Source organism: Thermobia domestica, chromosome 5 (assembly GCF_964235325.1).
Source record: "Thermobia domestica chromosome 5, izTheDome1.hap1.1, whole genome shotgun sequence".
Taxonomy (NCBI): Eukaryota; Metazoa; Arthropoda; class Insecta; order Zygentoma; family Lepismatidae; genus Thermobia; species Thermobia domestica.
This window is the reverse complement of record NC_137458.1, coordinates 228177483-228196803: the sequence shown is the minus strand read 5'-3', so window position 1 is coordinate 228196803 and position 19321 is coordinate 228177483. Positions and strand designations below refer to the sequence as shown.

The 19321-nt window shown below is 34.7% G+C and overlaps 1 protein-coding gene across 4 annotated transcripts in view; it reads right to left on the bottom strand.

Moving 5' to 3' along the window:
* Window positions 1-334: 334 nt before the first annotated feature.
* The window catches only part of LOC145686438 (erlin-2-B-like), a 59327-nt gene continuing 40340 nt past the window's right edge, over window positions 335-19321 (bottom strand). For all 4 annotated transcript variants that reach the window (XM_081759737.1, XM_081759738.1, XM_081759739.1 and 1 more), the window contains exons 5-8: window positions 14627-14733; window positions 10525-10676; window positions 8230-8411; window positions 335-1147 (exon numbers count right to left, since the gene is read on the bottom strand). In XM_081759737.1, the coding sequence (XP_081615863.1) occupies window positions 831-1147; window positions 8230-8411; window positions 10525-10676; window positions 14627-14733 (758 nt within the window). In that variant the 3' untranslated portion in view covers window positions 335-830. The remainder of the gene's footprint in view (window positions 1148-8229; window positions 8412-10524; window positions 10677-14626; window positions 14734-19321) is intronic.

The window sequence follows — 19321 nt, the reverse complement described above, 5'->3', positions numbered from 1 at the left end:
AGAATTACTTATTTCAGTAATTGTGCACTTTTTTTTCTACTTAATTATTGGAGTTTAACATTCCCTTACAATGCTAAGAGTGTTAAGGGCATATGAGACGTGGTCTCAAACTTTAACATGGGATAGAACATGAGCTCACGAAAAATTTAACTCTTGACTAAGAGCACCAAACTTAAAATAGGCTTATGAGTCTGCTCTATGAGAAACTCTACGTTAATGTCTTAAAATATGTAAGTACAATCTGACAAATCAAACGAATACTTCGAAGTATTTACTGTCGCAGTGAGGTACGCAAAACAAGTCTGAAGATGGAAGTATAAACAAAAACCATTACTTAAATTACAAAACTTTATTCAAATAACTTTCAGTCAATGTGAAACACTTATGAGCAATCTTCTCAGGCGTATACATGACGTTGAACTTAAAATTTACAGAGAAATCACATACAAAAAGAATTCATCAATTCAGCAAAACTGCGAAGAAAATGTCACAATAGGTTTTCTATTAAGCAGTTCAAATTTCTTGTACCTGTAAAAATATTTAAGCTATAAACATCCCTGAGGAAACACCCTTCTTGAAAGTTTTGAAAAGGATTTTTAAAATAAAGCGGGGGGAGTGCCCAATTGTAAAGAAATTTCAAATTGAAATAACGCAATATCACAGCAATTATGGCAGAAAATATCGCACATGTACCACCACCTAATTGATCCTTAACTTACCTTAAATGTACACAACTCATCACCAACACAATGACAGTTAAAGAGAATATGAATTTGGATCACTCGTTATGGTTGGATGAATATTAACAATGTACAAACATTTAAGACAATTCATGATTTAATTGAAGTTGTTGCCGCAGCAGCTAATGCTTCTGAACGAGACTTTGCATCTCCACTTGAAAACACTCCCGAGTTCTTTTTCTCGGAAAACTGTCTACTATTTTCATCTGCAGACGAACAGCCCGCATGTAAGAACATTTCCGGTATATCTGTACCGTAAAATATTTTGTTGTTTTGAGCTATTGCTTCATACTTCTTCAGTTCCAAGTATTCTTTGGTCAGTAATAATTTATTGGCCTCGGCTTGCTTTTGCATCTGATAGAACTCTGCATCTGTTCTGCTCTTCTGTCTTGCTAAGTGAATTTCATCTGTTTAAAAATAAGAAAAGAAAAACGATAAGAATCTCATTTACTCCATATGATTTAGAATTGAGGTATTCAGTGAAAGACCAGACATATCACAAATTTCTAATTTTAATCCCTACTGTTAGTCATTTGCCATGCCATTCGTACACATTTTATAACCATGTACAGTAAAATATCTCCAAGGTGCAAATTTGTAATTCTGTTCACAATATGTTGATGTATTATCAGAATATATGCGAATAATTTTGATCATGTTTAAAACGCGCATGAAAGAGCTGTAGTGAAATGTCGCACGTGGCACATTTGTATAATTTTAGCAGAGTTCGGAATGAAGTCAGTGTAGCAGTAAAATGGCGCCAAAATTCAGCCCGTATGCAGACACGTATATAATGGCCCTTTTGTCATATACAGTTCGTTCACCTACAAAAATATTTAGAACAGTGTCTGGACAATGGGTTCATGTCGGATATACTGTATGTGTGTGTATGTCGTGATAGCCATTACGAACACCAGTGATTTCAGTGGATAGCCAATTGAAACCAGTGATTAAATATTCACCCACGTAAAAGTACCCAGAATAATGCCCCAGTCGAAGCGATGATTTTTGTGCTGACCGACGTACGCTGGATGACTAACTAAGGAAAGAGGCTAATCTAACAGGATATAGTCATTAGAGCCATAAAAGTCATCCTAGCTGTCAACAGTGCCATTTATGAATGTTCCAGCATAAAATGCAATCGTAAGATTTGTGTACATGGCCTTCAACCACGGAACATTAAAGTACAACGGACTAACTACTGTGAATTGTACATCGCCAAATAGTGACTGACACGTGGTAATATGTGGTGATATTTGATTAGATATAGATTTATACAGGATGTCTACTGAGTTTCAATTTCAAAATTTCAGTATATTTCCAGTATATTCAGTATTAACTATCAGCAAATTTCCAGCCTAATACAATGATTTTTGTTTAAAGTTCTTTAGGAATAATCACACTCTTGATGATTTCAGGTTTGTAATTGTTTTACCATCAAATGAATATTTTATTTTTAATAAATTTAGTTAGCCTTGATTTCTTTGAAATACAAATAATTAGGTATATGTATAATTAGAAATACAAATAATACAAATAGCTCATGAAAACGCTGAAATCTTTACATAGGCAATGTGCCACATCCATACCAAACATTAAAACTGGCCCTCAGTTTCCCATCAATGGCCATATTTTTACTCACTTTACTAACTAATCTGTAGCCTGTATACTGTACTTGAAGCATTGCATTAAGTATAATGCATCCATTGTTATTATACGTGAGGTATTGAAAAAAAGAAAGAAAGAAAGAAGAAAAGCGGAAACTGGAAACAGTATTGGTAAAAAGGGCAAAGTTAGTGACTATCTGCAACCCAAAAAGAGATGGCGTCCCTTCTTAACGCCGGATCATTGAGGAAAATCACAATTTATTATTTCAGTAACTGCACTGTATTACATAAGTACTGTTGTTCTATAAAATCACCTTTTTCACGATCTGAAGCTCAATTTCATTACTTTTCTTTGACCGACAACCTTAATTCATGACTTTCATGTATAAATAATTGTCTATTATTCTATTCTAGTTATAATGCAAGATTATCATTACCCGGGACTTTCGGAGCTCAAAAATCCAGAGTAGATTATAAAGAATGATATTTGTATACTTTATAATTTTTCCAGTATGTGGATCAAAATTCCAATATATTTTCAGTATTTCCAGTATCAAAATTAAATTACAATATAATTCCAGTATTTCCAGTATCAGTAGACACCCTATTTATATGATAAACTGTGACAAAACTCGTATCTTCACCTAGTGTAATGATGATCCAAAAGAACGCTGAAACTATACGCTACTGGTAGGGAAATTTTCCAAAGGATTTCATAGTTGTTGAATTTGATTACGCTGGCAGCTGGTAATTCATAGGATTGATATAAATGTCGGACCGAATGCCGCATGCCTCCAAACAAAGCTGATTCGCATTTTCTAGATGACGTATCACGTTTGTATGAACATTCTCACGAATAAGGTATCCATCAACACAGCAAGATCATGCCTTAGAATTTACCCCTGAATGTTTCGAAGGAGGGAACCGGAATCTATGTTACATCGTTCCGATATACCAATGAAGAGATCACATGTCAGCTAAATATATATATATATATATATATATATATATATATATATATATATATATATATATATATATATATATATATATATATATATATATATATATATATATATATATATATATATATATTGTGTATGTGTGTGTGTGATGTGGGTTCTCCGATATACAGGCCCCTGGAAAGGCGAGGGCGAAATTGAGAGAATACCATATCGCGTCTGCAATGCTACCCCCTGCGATAAAATTTGCGCTGTAGAGCGATCGTCAAACATACTGATGACTAATAGAATACAACAACCGACGGGGCATCATAGCAGTTTTCGAGGCGATAACTATTTCAAAATTGTTTGTATGTATATCTTGATAGCGTTCTCAAATGCAGTAAAGCCTCTCTTAAGAATCTGGAAACGTACCCAATTTACAGAGATACCCATGACAACGAAGAAAATCTCCTAAGAGTGTCATTCATACTGTAGCACAGTAAAATCCCTGTGTAACTTCTACACTTAACATTCTCCGGAACGGTGACCAATTTAAAAAATGTTCAAGATATGGAGGGGAAAAAATCTAACAGTGCCATTAACACTAGAAATCTAACATCTATATACACTAAAAATTCTAACAGTGTAATATACTGTACATAAAGTAATATTATTCTGTACAAATAGGTACTGTGTTTGCAATATATGGAGCAATATAACCACAACGGAAGCAAGATAATAGCATGCCGTACTTGTCCCGGTTGACATTAGACACTACGTATTTAGAAGAATGAAATATATCCCAACTTCATACAATATTTCCTTAGAAGTCCATCGACTACCGTGTTTCGATTATTCATTATCATAATTAAAGTCCGGATTTTTATGTAATATCAACCCCCTAAATATGTACATAAATATGTAACAAAAATCTCTTAAAAATGTAAGAAATATGTAATATTATATAAGAATATGTAATATTACATATGTTACATATCTACGAAAATGTAATATTGACAAGCGTATGGGTATGCAATATTTACACGAATTATGAAAGTAGAAAGGAAAATCTACTACACTTTATCCTGCTTAATGCAAGTCCCCCAATGAAGTGAAATGCTTGAACAGCTGAGACAGCCATACGTCACTGACGTGACTGATTGCAGGATAATAAAAATCAAACGCGAATGAAGGAAGATGTGAATCAGCTAGAGAGAAACAGGAAAGCCCCGAGAAAAGCTATGCATACGGCATTTGTACGTCAGAAATCTCATGTGGTGTGGTGTGGTCCCGTTTCAAATCTAGAACCTTTTACTCTAAATGCGCATCCGTCACCACGGCCCAATCTTGAAATTAATTATACGCACTATACAAATTTAAATACTAAAACCAACTTAAGACGAAATTTATTGTTTTATATATATTTATTTCATGCAGGGAAAAGCAGTCCTATATCTTTTAAACAATACCAGCTAAACTAGTTGCACAATGGGTTACAAGGTACATTTCCAAATGATCAGAAGTAAAATTTTGTCGGCGATCGGATAAAATATTCTTGTATGCAGAGAATGATCTCTCCATATCACATGAGATAACAGGAGCGTATTTCAACAGGGAAATGTAGTTGGGGGAAATATCTTCAGAGGGGGTTCTTGTTTCACCACTGAGAATCTCACACACTGACAATAGGCTGTCGTAACCCGGGTTTCTTCCCAACACTGCATTTAGTTTCTTTGGAACTTTTTCTCCTACATCTCCACACACACCTTGCAGCAGTCTCTTTGCATCCTCTATGATTTCCATGGATTCCGGAAGAGGCCGCTCAACAGTCTCTAACTTTTTAATGCTTGTAGGTAGCCAACCAAAATTGCTGTCTATATATGCGATATCACACGCTACTTTTGAATCATTAAACAGTTTCTGAGCAATGCCAACTGACACAGCAGACTCCGATGGAAATGAATGAACAAAAGGCTTATTTTTTTGAAAATGTTCATTGTAGAAATGTACTGCCTGTATCCAAGTGCCCCATCGCGTTAGCACAGGCTCCGGAGGAAGTGGCACGTCTGGCAGTTGATTTCTGAAAACTTGAACACGTTGTGGCGCCTTAACAAACATGTTTTTTGTGGAAGAAACTAGTTGATTTACTTCGCAAAAGTTGTCTGTCACCTCTTCAGCAACACGCTGAAGAGCATGGGCCATACAGGTGAAATGAATTAAGTGAGGGTAAAAAACTGTAAGTGCTCTAGCAGCTTTTAACATGTACGCTGCACTGTCTGTATAAAGAACAAGGACTTTTTCTTCCTAAACTCCTCCCGGCCACAACACTTTAAGACCATCGTTTACACAGCGACCAATCGCGGAATGATTCGTCCGTTCCAGCAATTTACTCGCAATAAGATAGGATTTAGATGGAGCATCTTCACTTAACTTTCCAATCACTAAATATGCTACATAACGTCATAAAACGTCTGTTGTTTCGTCCACAGAAATCCAAATATATATATGAACTACATATTTCTGCCCTAATGGTATCTATAGCTTCCCTATAACAAACTTCGAGATAACACTTTCGAAGAGTGGATTCGTCAGAAATTCGACGCCCGCAGTACTTCTCCAGAAAACACGGTATTTTGGCACTTGAACTTTGTTCCAAGTAATGTTTGCTGCTAACATTGCTTGGCACAAGTCTTGGAAAAACTCACTCACTGAAGTATCTTGATGCATTTGTGTCAAGACTACTTGTTATTTTGCAGTTCGCAAATTTTTATTTCTTGCATGGAGTGCACTTCGTACATGTTCTAACTAAGATTTCATTGAACATTTTTTTTTTTTTTTTTTTTTTTTTTTTTTTTTTTTTTTTTTTTTTTTTTTCCCACACACTTGGCACAACACCACTTTACCGTCCGTAGTAAATGCATCATCAATAGTTACCCACGACCACAATTTCGCGGATAAAGTTGGGGCAACCGGAGCCATTTCTAACTTCGACGGTCAATACAGAACACGTGCGTTTTGGAACTGCAAAACTAGAGTACTGTCCTCCTGTCATTCAATTGAACAAGCGAAGTTCTTTGAAAGCTTAGGTTACCTGCTATGATATTGCCATTGTCGCCAGCTTCTTGGAACGAACTCTTGCAGTAAATTCCTGGAAGCACACTGGCATACAGTTTTAACTTGAATTGCAGAATTTGCTTTCATCTTTTTTCCCGTCCGACCTCCGATAACAATCAAATAGACTTCATTTTAGGAATTTCCTGGCCAGTCGCCTGTCAGGCACATGATCTGTCTTCCTCCAGAGTTGAGAATAAAGGGCGCTGCTAATGTATCCTGGAAGGAGGATTTTTACTTGTTTCTTCTTATATTTCTTTTGTTATCGGCGAAAATTCTGCGGAACATGGTTTGACAAAAAAAAAAAAAAAAAAAAGAAAAAAAAAAGAGAGAGAGAGAGATATTTCTCTTTCGGTAAAGAAACAAAAAGATGGACATGACAAAACTGAATCTAGATGCAAGCCTTGCACAGTTGGAGAGTTTATTTTTATTATTTTAAATTAAAATTTCAGTAAACGCAAAATTTTAAGACAGTTTTATGTTAAAAAAAAAATATGTAGAAACCATAGAAATATGTAATATTGGTCAAAATATGTAAAAATATGTAATATGAAACTTGAGTTGAAGCACCCTACAGGTGTGAATCACAAATATTTAAGGATTTGACGAATCTACATATGAAGGAAAAAATATGTAATTACATACAAATCCGGACATTACTCATATTAGAAATCAACAAATTACATACCAACAGCAACAAGCGGTTTTACTTGAAGTTTAATATACCAATTGTATATTTTCTATTATCTCTTCTCTGAATTTTACCCAGTGTTTTTCACGGGATACAGGTAAACAGACTGTCCATGTTTTGTAGATACTCTTTCGAAAACACATGCAAATTATTTTATTGACAGGAGTTCCTGGTGACAGGAGTCTCTGATTCGATCTCAAGCTACGCGTTTGTGGTGGACAACACCGTATCCGTAGGTTTTCTCAGGGCTCTTGTTCCCTCTTACTTTTCTTTTCATTCTATCAATTATTGAATAATCATTTTCATTAATCATCCGTCTCCTTTAACCTAAAGGACATAATCGCAAGACGTAAAGCTAAAAATTTCGTTTCATTTTTCCCATTCTTCTCCATACCAATACTTTAAAAACCTCTAGACGTGTACCGTCGCTTCTGAATAGTATTTATGTCTCTGCCAGGTAAAATACATAACTCCAAACGGGAATTCAACACAAATATTTTGTTATAATGTTAAAATTCCCACATATTAACTTCTACGAGGCGCAGGTTCTGGTGTGAAGATTATTATTATTAAATCACAAACCCATCACCTTGTAACCTGCTGCTTCATTAGTGATGATATAAAGTGCAAACGTCAAATAAAAGCAAGGACAGAAATGGCGGAAAAAGCATAAGGGGAAAGAAAATACTTTGTAAGTCCTTGAATAAAGATTTCTGAAAACAATTCATAAAAGGCATCGTGTGAAGTATTGTATTGTATGGGTCAGAAACATGGGCATTAAGCAAAAGCGATGAAAAAAAAAAAAGACTGAAAGTTTTCGAAGTGTGAGTACGGAGAAGATTGGAGCGAATTAGCTAGGTGAAGCAGAAAATGAATGAGAGGGTGTCAGAAATGGTGGCGGAATAATTTTAGATGTAACTGAAAGATGGAAAAGAAACTGGCTGGGACATTGGCTGAGAAGGAACTATATCACGAGACATGTACTATGGGGTATGGTGGCAGGAAAAAGGGTGAATACATGTAATTGCTTCTTAATAATATTCCTATAAAGTTAATTTTGATTAAAAAAAATAATTATTACTACGGAAAAATATTTTTTCGTTTGCTGGAATTGAATATGCATCTGAGACACATACCTTCTATCTGAGACATGCGTTGAAACGATTCTTTTTCCATGATTTTTTGTTCAAATTGGATTTTCGCCACTTGCGCTTCTTTCTCCGCTTCTATGATAGCTTTCTTTCTATCCGTTTCAGCATCCTTTTCTACCACCTTTTGACGCTGTATGGAAATAAGAAGCTTCGTTTTTTCACCTTCCCTGCATCACATAGAAGAATGGAAAAGAAAGATTACAGTTACGATCAAAATTTGCATGTAAATAAACTCACGACAAAATAAATAAGTATAGACAAAAAAAAAGCACAGAAGGAATGGAAGGAATGGACGAAACTTCTGGATTGTAAGGTCATAAAGCTGTAATGATTATAATATCATACATCAATCCGACAGCGGGTTTGGTTGTACGAGCGTAGTGCATGTTGCATATCAGTAACTTGTATTCGTAGCACACCCTCAGGTATGATACGCGTTGATGTGTCTTGGAAGTGAGTCGTAAAGTCATCGTATCTTTGCCTGAGGCAAGTCAGTCCATAGTTGCCGTAACTATGCCTCGAGACCTCACAGATCGGTAATGGCACGGAGCTGGCATCCGAACTGCTCCCAAACGGATCCAACTGCAAAGAGTTCAAGTGACCTTGTTGGCCAGGAAAGAACCTCAACATAATGGAGACAGTCCATAGATATAAATGCCGTGAGGTGAACGTTGTCTTGCAAGATTGTGTCAGCGTGCTGTCGCAGGAGAGGTAATACATTCAGACGCAGAATTTTACCAAGGTTCCGTGAATTACTACGAGAAGTGACCGAAAGTCATACGCTATAGCTCTCCATACCATGATATCTGAAGTAACGCTGGTATGCCCTTCCCCAATGTTGGGTGGATGTCACTTTTCCCCACGTCGCCGCCACTCACCCACATGATGGTTATCTATCATAATGCAGAAGCGAAACACATTACTGAATATGATTTTACAATTCGCAAAGACTTCATACTGCTCAAGTGCAACACCACTCCACATGCTGTTGTTTATGCACTGGTGTTAGTGGCAACTTCCGCAGAGGACGGTGCGCTCGCAATCCAGCTGATACCAGTCAAGATACATGAAGGATGACAGAATGTGCTGAGAGAGTCCAAAACTAGTGTTCGAATGGCAGGTGCAGGTGTCAAAGGGTTACGTAATCCTTCACGTACAATGCGACATCGAATGCCCCGTATATCTTGTGCAACCCCATGATCCTGCCCTTTTCAAACGTCATCAAATGCCAGTAATGTTGTCTAATGCGGTAACGAGGCATTGTGTGTGTTTCTTGACCTATCTACACGTGCTGGCTCACTCTATCACGCTTCACAACTGACTGGTAGGATCAGGGCTGCATTCCTTATCGTTGACATTACTGTCCTCTGATGTCCATTTGTGATGTTCCCGATCTTTGAAACTCTAATCGTTTATATTCCCTCCATAGCGCTGCACATCTACCGCAATACAGTTGAATCAGACGATTCCTTCTTGACGCTTTTTTTTTTCAGTGAGTGTATATATAATAGATAAAGTAATAAAATACGACTAAGAATTACCGAAAAGCTAAAGAAATCATTTCGGAAAAATATTCTTTCTACCACATGGAACAGATGAACATCAAACATACAAGTTAATATCACAAAAATATTCGAGCTTTCTTCATTCCTTAACAAATGTTTATATTTTTAAAGTATAGTTCTAAAACACCACATTTTGTTATTAGGAATCAATCTTCAAAATTTATCCTTGTATTTTCTTTACATCCAATTACAGTTACAACCATTCACACGTGTCATACATGTGTAAAAATAAAAAATAATTTGGTCTGCAGAATATATCACAGGAGAAACTGTGGAACAGACACATACTGGTGGGAGATTGAATTCCTGAGGGTAACAATGAAAACCAGGGAGTGATAATCAGGAAAATGAGTTCCAAAGTTTACAAGTTCAAATTATTCATCAATAGAATGTGTTCTTCAACTTAGTTGTATCATTACGACAAAGTTCATAAAGTCAAGCCCGAACATTTTAATCTGAACAATTAACTTAACGATAGTGTAATTTCATTAGAAATCCGATATGGAAGTGGATAAGCTGTTCAGCTAACATTTTTCTCTTTAAACTTCCCTCTGATCAATAAAAGCAAGCCTGATAGTTCTTCTATCAGGGAGCCCCTCATTTCTTCTGTTGTTAACCAGACTTTTGCTGGTTAGAAAAACTACATAGACGTACAACAAAGACGATAAGATGGGATATGCAAACAAGGAAGTTTTGAATTATTTGGAATACTCACATAACTTCGTAGTTTTTCCTTATAGTTTCCGGAATTTTTGGCTTCGTGACTCGTACAGCTTGAATATAAAGTCCTGGTGCCATTTCATTTAAGTCCCGCTGCAGAGCGACCTTGAGATTTTCATCAATTTGATCGAACAAGTCGATGTAAACCTACAATAAATAATTATCCAAAATAAAATAACCTCATGAAACATAATTGTTATTATTTTCGTTCTTAAAATTCAATACAGAATTTTATTTATGATAAAGCAATAGCCTATTATTATATCTAACATAGTAATTCACTTTCTTAGTTATATTACTTCTTTTATACATAATATTTATTACTTAAGAAACATTATTTTCTTCGCTAAGTAAACCGTCCTTAATACACGTGTAAGCGAAACTCCGATACTGTGAAATAATAAGAAATACAAACGACACGCGTTTTTTGACACTTGCAGTATTACATCAACTGGAAATGTTACTCAATTGCAAGAAATTAGTGTAATTACCATACGTAAGAAAAAAATCGGAAAATTAACAAAATTTCACATCAGCACAGAGGATATTGTCATTTTTTTTTATACAATCGTGGCGTACTCTATTTAAAAAATTGTTGAGGAGTACATTGTAATCCTATTAACATTTGCTAATAGCAGAAGAGAATCGTTAGATGAAGCGTGTAAGCCCTTGTCATGTAAAATTATGATTTTTTTTTTTTTTTCAAATTCCATATTAATATACATTTCAAAAATTCTGCGTGATATGCAACAATAATTTGGACAAATTTATATCATAACTTTTATTTAAAAAGTTCCAATTCTGTTCCAGGCCGCCTATCGACAGCCTCACTGTAAATCATTATATGTTGACAACATACGAAACTATAACAGACGAAATTCCTATTGTTAAATTTACTCCTCACTGTTGAAACTACTATACTGACAATAAAACCAGTCTGACACTGGCCTAGTACACAAAAAATCAAATTTCTAATGATTAACCACTAATTACCTTCGATAAATTAACACATGCGGGTCGCAATAAGAGGTCAGTTTATAAAGTAAGGTGTGAAATTTCAAGAGTGGATATTTTTCCACCCGTCCACTCTAAACAAAACAGCATGTGCAGTATAATGAACCATGCCTACATCACGTGAATGTATTAACTACTATCTCGTCAGAGGCCACAGTAGCTACAGCGTTTAACATCATAAAATCTTTAAAACACTACCGACTGAATAAGTTAATCTTACATAAAGTGTTCGTATAATAAATCATGCGTAGAAATGAACTTTTAATATCAGTAGAACAATGACAAATATTGAATTTCAAATATGTGGCAGGATAGTTTTCAATTAATGCTAAAGAAAGTATAATATATGCTGATAAATAGACACAATTCTTTGGTGACACGCGAAATGTGTCAGCTTTGTATCAGAATGTTGTTTACGTAAAACATACATTTTTTCACTATTTGTTAGGCCATATAACGCTCGCGATTAAAAGCGAAATTCTGTTGAATAAGCGAAATTTGAAACAAGTCCCGATATTCCACGAAATTTACGCAAAAGTTACAATTTTTCGACGCTTTTACGATTTATTCATTACCACTATCTCTCCCTTCTGCATACTTGACTGTGAGTCGAGCTGGTGAGATCTTTAGGACACTGACATCATTATTTTATCTTCCCCAGCTCAAACTTGCAAAAGCTGATGTTAAGTTTTCTAGCATTCTGATGAAAATTTCCATTTTTTGAGAAAATACACCACCGTGAATTTTTGAAATTTTACATCCAATTACAAAATGAGCTCCGAACGGTATCTACTGGTGAAGTGGATAGTATGGAAGGAGTGTTGCGGGTTATGTTAGATGAGCATTCACAAATTGCTAGAAAGTGCCTCTAACTAATGTACACTCATGTCCAAAATTAATGTCGCATGTCTATAAATATGTTGTAGGAATATAATTTGATAACGAATTCGCCCGGTATTTCTTATAATGTTAGTATTTGTATAATGGGCAAAGACATGTATGTGGCAAATTTCATGTCAAAAGAGCAGTAAATAAGAACAATAAAACATTTTGTTTTACTCATTCCAATTTTTGTATTTATATTTTTTTTTAAATAAAAATTAATCACAAATATACATTTCACGATTATAATAGTATCAGTCAAAGGTCCAAACTCATGAGGTCGGCGCTCACGAGTTCGGAACTCACGCTCACTCGACCTCAACCTCACAAAGTGAGCGTGAGGTTAGAATGATGATGTGAGTGTGAGGTCAGACTGGTTATGTGAGCGTGAAGTCAGACTGGTGATGTGAGCGTAAGGTTGAGTGAGCGTGAGGTCAGACCAGTGAGGTGAGCGTGAGGTCGAAATGAGTTTGTAAGCGTGAGGTTGAGTGAAGTTGGATCAAAGTAAACATCTGGTTCTTCCAATAGCAGGGAGAAGTATACTGTAATTCGAAAACACTGTAGATTTTTCTCTACACAAAAGCTTCTTTTTCTCTATCTGCAGATAACACCTGCTGTGAAACGACCATAGGTAAGCAGGGAGTACCTTTGGTCCACTAGGTTTTTTTTTTTTTTTTTTTTTTTTTTTTTCCTCATTGGCCAACTTGGATAGAAGTTTTAGTGTATTTGTGATCAGGTATTTCTTAGAAGCAAGTAGAAAATAATCATGGAATGTCTTGATGTTTTGTTAGGCACACTGTATGATTTGGTCTCGAAATCCGGTCAAGAATATTCATCATTTAGTATCATAAAATAACCGATTAAATTACATTGTTTTGTATTTACCTACAGTTTTAAAGATACATTACCTCCAAAACTGGTTTGAATATTTTCCTTTGTTCCTTTAACTATAGTTTTATCTTGTGATTTCGCTTGCCATTGTTTAATAGGGATTTTGTAGGCTAAGTCAGTGTTTTATTTACGAATTTTCTAGAGGGGAGGGGAATCTTGAATCTTGAGCTAGCAGTTAACCACATAAGAATTGCAGCCCTCCCCGCCTCGGTCGAGGGGAGCCCATCTCTACAACTATTTCGCTTATTCGTAAACCCTCAGAAGTGCTTATTATCAGACATTACGTTCTCTTGTAACACGAAAGTCAAGAAACATTAGACCTCTTATCAAACTTAAATCCGAATCTCTACTTAGGTTTGCATCCCAGTATTGTTCGATAGATCTAGATATAAATCTAGAATCCCAAAAGTAAATTTGATAGTTTTGATATTTGAAAGATCGCCACTTGAGATGTTACGATTTTATGTTTCTTACGGAGAGGATCTGACTTCTTCTCGAAGGACCTTAAATTGTAGTAACATTAATAGACGTATTTAAGTGATAATGAAGTCATTATTACTCAGTTCTCGTATGCTCACTCCCAATCTTAATTTTCGCTTTTTCATACAGGTAGCGATAATAATAATAATAATAATAATAATAATAATAATAATAATAATAATAATAATAATAATAATAATAATAATAATAATAATAATAATAATAATAATAGTAATAATAATAATAATAATAATAATAATAATAATAATAATAATAATAATAATAATAATAAAAAATAAATAAATAAATAAATAAATAAATAAATAAATAAATAAATAAATAAATAAATAAAAAGTTTACATTAGAAATTCATTTCACATGAGAACCAAAACGAAATTTACATTAACTAAACTGTATATCTTCATAATTACAAACCAATATATATCAGTCAGGAATCCTTTTCTTTTCTTACATATTCTGACAAGATAATTACCGAAACAAATCTAATTGTGTACATAATTTCCTTTCATCAAATTTTGACCTAACCAATTTTTCCGTGGTGCCACCGGTGAAAGAAACTGGCTATTCTACCCCACTTTTCTAGTCTCGTGATTCCGGCTCGTGATCTTGTGATAAACAATTTTCAATAGGGAGTTAATTTCCGCCCACCCTGTATATTTAAGCAAGAATGATAGCACCAGGATGATACTACCTCTCTTGCTTAAATATACAGGGTGGGAGGTATTACAGGTACATACGCATCAGAGCTAATAAACTGCATGAAAGAAAGGTACAACATAAAAACATATCAAAGAAGAGAGACGACTTACCTCCTGTAAATTATGAACACTGCAGAACTGATTAAGTTCATGGTGAATCTTATTAAAAATAAGAGCTTTATCATAATCTGCTGTATAGTTTTTCACTATATCATACACTGAAATTACAATATAAATTAAAATAAGTGTCAACGATCAAACTGAATAGAACAATCTGAGTTTACAAACACATACATACATATTATATATATATATATATATATATATATATATATAAGAAGTGTAAGATGTGAATGAAAACATTACCATGAAAAACGTGATACCACTAAAACATAATCCCGAACTACACAAAATACATTTATAATTACTTGATAGAAAAATACCAAAACATTACACACAACGCTAAAGAAACTTTCGCTAAAATGTTTTATCAAATACAGAGGGTAAGAAGTTGGGCGGAAAGAAAAATAAAAATTGGGCGCCATAATGTAATGCAGTCATGTGGTACTATTGGCAAGTTGCAAAAGGCGATATTTTACTGAAGACAAAAATAAATGGGTTATGAGTACTGGAGAAAATAGTAATAAAAGAAGAGAGAAATTTATATACGTAAAATTATGTAAAATAACAAAAATGAAAATAAAAATACGATGTATAGTTAAAATTTAAAAAAATAAAAGTAATGGAATGAAATTTGTGATTTTTAAAAAATTAAATTATGAACTAGTAATAAAAATGTAACGACAAATATAGGTTATAATAAAAAGTAAAAATGTATGCAAGAAAAAATAATAGAAAAAATATAAAGATGAAAATAACACATAGAGAACAGAACGGTTGTAGTGAGGTAGGATGTTATGTAGACTGTTAAGAGCAGGGCACGGACTGGTTGGAAATGTGTCTTCCCATCTCTTTCTGAAAAAAGTAAAGAGTGCAGAAGAAAAAATTTAAGCATGCTTTCGCGAAAGAGTTGGTCCTTTATGATGGAAATAGTAAATGTAGAACAGAGTCCTACACAAGTATCGTTGATTGTCGAGAAAAATGTAAAGAAGAGCTTCTATAACAGAAGAATTGTGGGTGCATTTTAAGAATATAACTTACCTCAGTAAGTTCTCAATTTATTCTCACGCATTCTCAGCCCGACCGAAGTGAAAAAAAATGTTAATTTCAATCTACTAAGCATTAAACTAAATCCTTACACAACGTTATACCACAGACAATAATAAATAAAAAAAAAATCAAATGAAAACGATGAGTACATTAAAAAGAAAAGAACATTTTTAGAATATTAAGAAAAAACTAGAAAATAAAAGAAAATGGTATGAATGACAGTAAGAACTGGGTCTGAGACAGAATACCTACAAAAATAAGTACTTATTTAATTTAGTTGAGCTGATAAGACTGAAACAAAAAAAAATAATTTTTGAGCCAATTTTTAAACATAGTTATCGAGGTTGACTTTCGAATATCTTCTGGAAGATCATTCCACAATTTTACGGCTTGACAGTAAGTGAATCGATGATTGCAGAAAGAACCTAAATCCATTTTTAATGAAGTTGGTTAAGGACAGGTTCCGATTTTCTAAGGACATACGCAACTTTCTGTATAAGAAAGACTGAAGTCGAAGATTTAACAACGTTGTATGCGAAGCATTAAATTATTAGTCCAGTCAATAAAGGAAAAAAATAGGCTTTTGTAGCGACTAATTTCGTCACATTATGTCCTTATGTGTTTCTAGCTAAAGTAAGTATATATGGCACTATTGAAATAAATTGCTAAAAAGGTAGTTTTTGCAAGATAATATTCAACATTTTTGTTATTATTACTAAAAAAATCTGATAAAGCTACAACAAAACGTTTCAAATAAAATTTTACCTTGTTTTCTTAGCTTTAGAATGATATATGCATTGATAGGCTTGTAGGAACGGCAACGGTACCGAGAGAGTTCTTATCAAATGACTGCAGATGTAGGAGAGTTACCCTCCCAGGCCGACCAGCCGCGCGCCGTCTTGAGTACTCAGACGTATTTATGGTACTACAACCGTCACCAGATTATATAAGTAATTTTTGTGGACGCTCTGTATATTTTAGAAAGACAGATTTGTTCTTCAATTTATACTTTATTTTTGCGCCGCAAATAATTTCTTTTCTTTGATGGGAACTGCTAGTAACCGATTTCTTTCCCACGAATTAGAACGAAGAGTCTTTCATCGTTCGCCAATACATATATGCGAAATGTTTTTTTCACGGTGAGAAGATTTTAGTGAGTAAGAAAGACCACATTCACTTTCTGAACTATATATATGAAAATCGTATTTCTACTACTTGCATACTTCAGTGATTTTTCCTTACTCATTAATATGCAAAGACTACATTATATGATTGCTTGGATCATTTTCTTCAATCATTTATGGAAATACTAGCAGTCCAAAGCAGACAGGTGCTTGAACATCTGAGCGATACCAACCATATCGCTCAGTGTTCTAACGCCCGAATTACTTACTTCTCCTTCTACACTGTGGCCAGTGAACTGTGAATTAACGCAGATTCTTTCAACATTTAATTTGCATATCCATACAGGTGGCCAATGTTGGCAGTTCATTTTGAAATGTAATCAGGTTAAGCCACCTGTATGGATATGCAAATTAAATGTTGAAAGAATCTGCGTTAATTCACAGTTCACTGGCCACAGTGTAGAAGGAGAAGTAAGTAATTCGGGCGTGAGAACGTGGAGAAAACACTGAGCGGCTCGTACCCGGCTCGTACCTAGAGTACCTCAACTCTGGGAGTTTCCTCCGCGTGTCGATACAGCCAACACGTTCATTGAATTCGCTATAGACATAAGTAAAGAGGTATACGTCTAGTGACCGCTCAAGGACTGGTACAGCGGCTAGCCCCCATTTAGTGGAGGTCCTGGGTCCGCTGATCCAGTGCGCATAATTAGTAAACGGGTCCTATCAATGTCCTAAATTATACACTGCGACTACCTGCGTTTATTCTGCTGGATACTACTGTCAACCTTTTATGGATTCTTTTCGCAGCAGCCAGGAACTTACGTCGCGGGATTACCTTTAGTGTTACCCCATAGGGCTAACCCCAATGTTCATAATTTAGTGGTGTGAGAGAAGTGTTTGTGGTGAACCCCCAAATATAATATTTCATTCATATATATATATATATATATATATATATATATATATATATATATATATATATATATATATATATATATATATACTTGATACAATTTCCAAGGGCTATAACGTCGTAAAATGTGAAGTGTAATTTTATGTTTGTGGAAATAGTTGTCTACATGCATATCTGTGTTTAGTGTGATCGTTTTTATTCTACATATTTTTTTACACATAGTGCATTTAATAAATAAGCATAGTAGTATTTTATTTAATGTGTTTTTGTTGCATGTGTGAATAATGTTTTGTGTGTCGTGGTCTGAGCGATCATCTGGATGTCCGTGAGGATTTCGAGACGAGACATCTGAACCTCTCGGGCTTAATGCTCATTGCTGAGACCAGAGGGCGATCCGGGAAAAGTTCTGTATTCCCTTTTGGAAATGTCCTTTAATGTTTTAACCAGGTAAGTTCAGATCTCCTGAAAATACTCGTTGGTGGGACAGAAAGAGGTAGATCCGAAAAGCGGTTACAGTATAGTTGCCTTTATCCCGACTTGGACACTATCTTCATGCGTCAGTTTCAATGGGAGATGTATGAAGTTCGGATGTGCTAACTGATTTTGTGCAGTGGAAGCGAGAAGTACTTAATGAGTATATAGTAAGTCTATTTTAAAAAATTTTCTGTAAGACTTTTGGTTTATAATTTGAAATCAGGGTTGTAAACACACTTTTTGTTTACATTTTTTCTATAAAATTTTTGGTTTATAATTTGAAATCAGGGTTGTAAACACTCACTTTTGAAAGAGCTTAGCTCAGCTCACAAACTCAGTATAAAAAGTGAGTTAGCTCACGCTCATATTCAAGATTTTTAAAATGAGCGCGCTCAACTCACGCTTTTTTGTTTACGCTCAAGTACACGCTCAACATGAAGGAAACACGCTCTGATAATTTAAAAAATAAAAATATTTACAATGGTACAGATTGGGAATTTTCCGAATTACAATTGGAAATGTTAGGGGAAATATATTACTCTACAACGATAGAATAATATGTCTAAGGAACTCATTTATACAACTGGCAAATCTGTAATTACAGTAATACGGTAGAAAACGATTTCCATATATGCCTCCACAAGAAAAGTATTTCATATATCTTATGCACTCCGACACCTAAGAAGCACTTGTCTGAAGTTTCGTAAATCTGTGTGACTACGAATGGTGATCTCACCTGCGCATTGGGCGCACTTACATTATGCCACTCGCTTGCCTTCGTCCCTTCAGTCCGTACACTTTCCTATGTATTATGAAATAAGTATACTTCGCAAAATGTTTAGTGAAATGGCAGTCTCGTAACAGAATACGCGTAAATGTACTTAAAGTATCAAGATGTTTGTTTGGCCACAAATAAACACTATTTTGCAACCATATTTGGTATGCTGACAGTTCTTAATCTGTACGAAAAGATCAAATCCGTCTTCATTATGCAAGGTTTCATGTAATAGAACAACTGATTTTAAAATGGGCCAATCCAAATGAAGTTGCTTTGTATCAATGAGGGGTTCTTCACTTCTTTTTTTTTCTATACTATTACATTTACATTCGCAGCACAAAACTGGT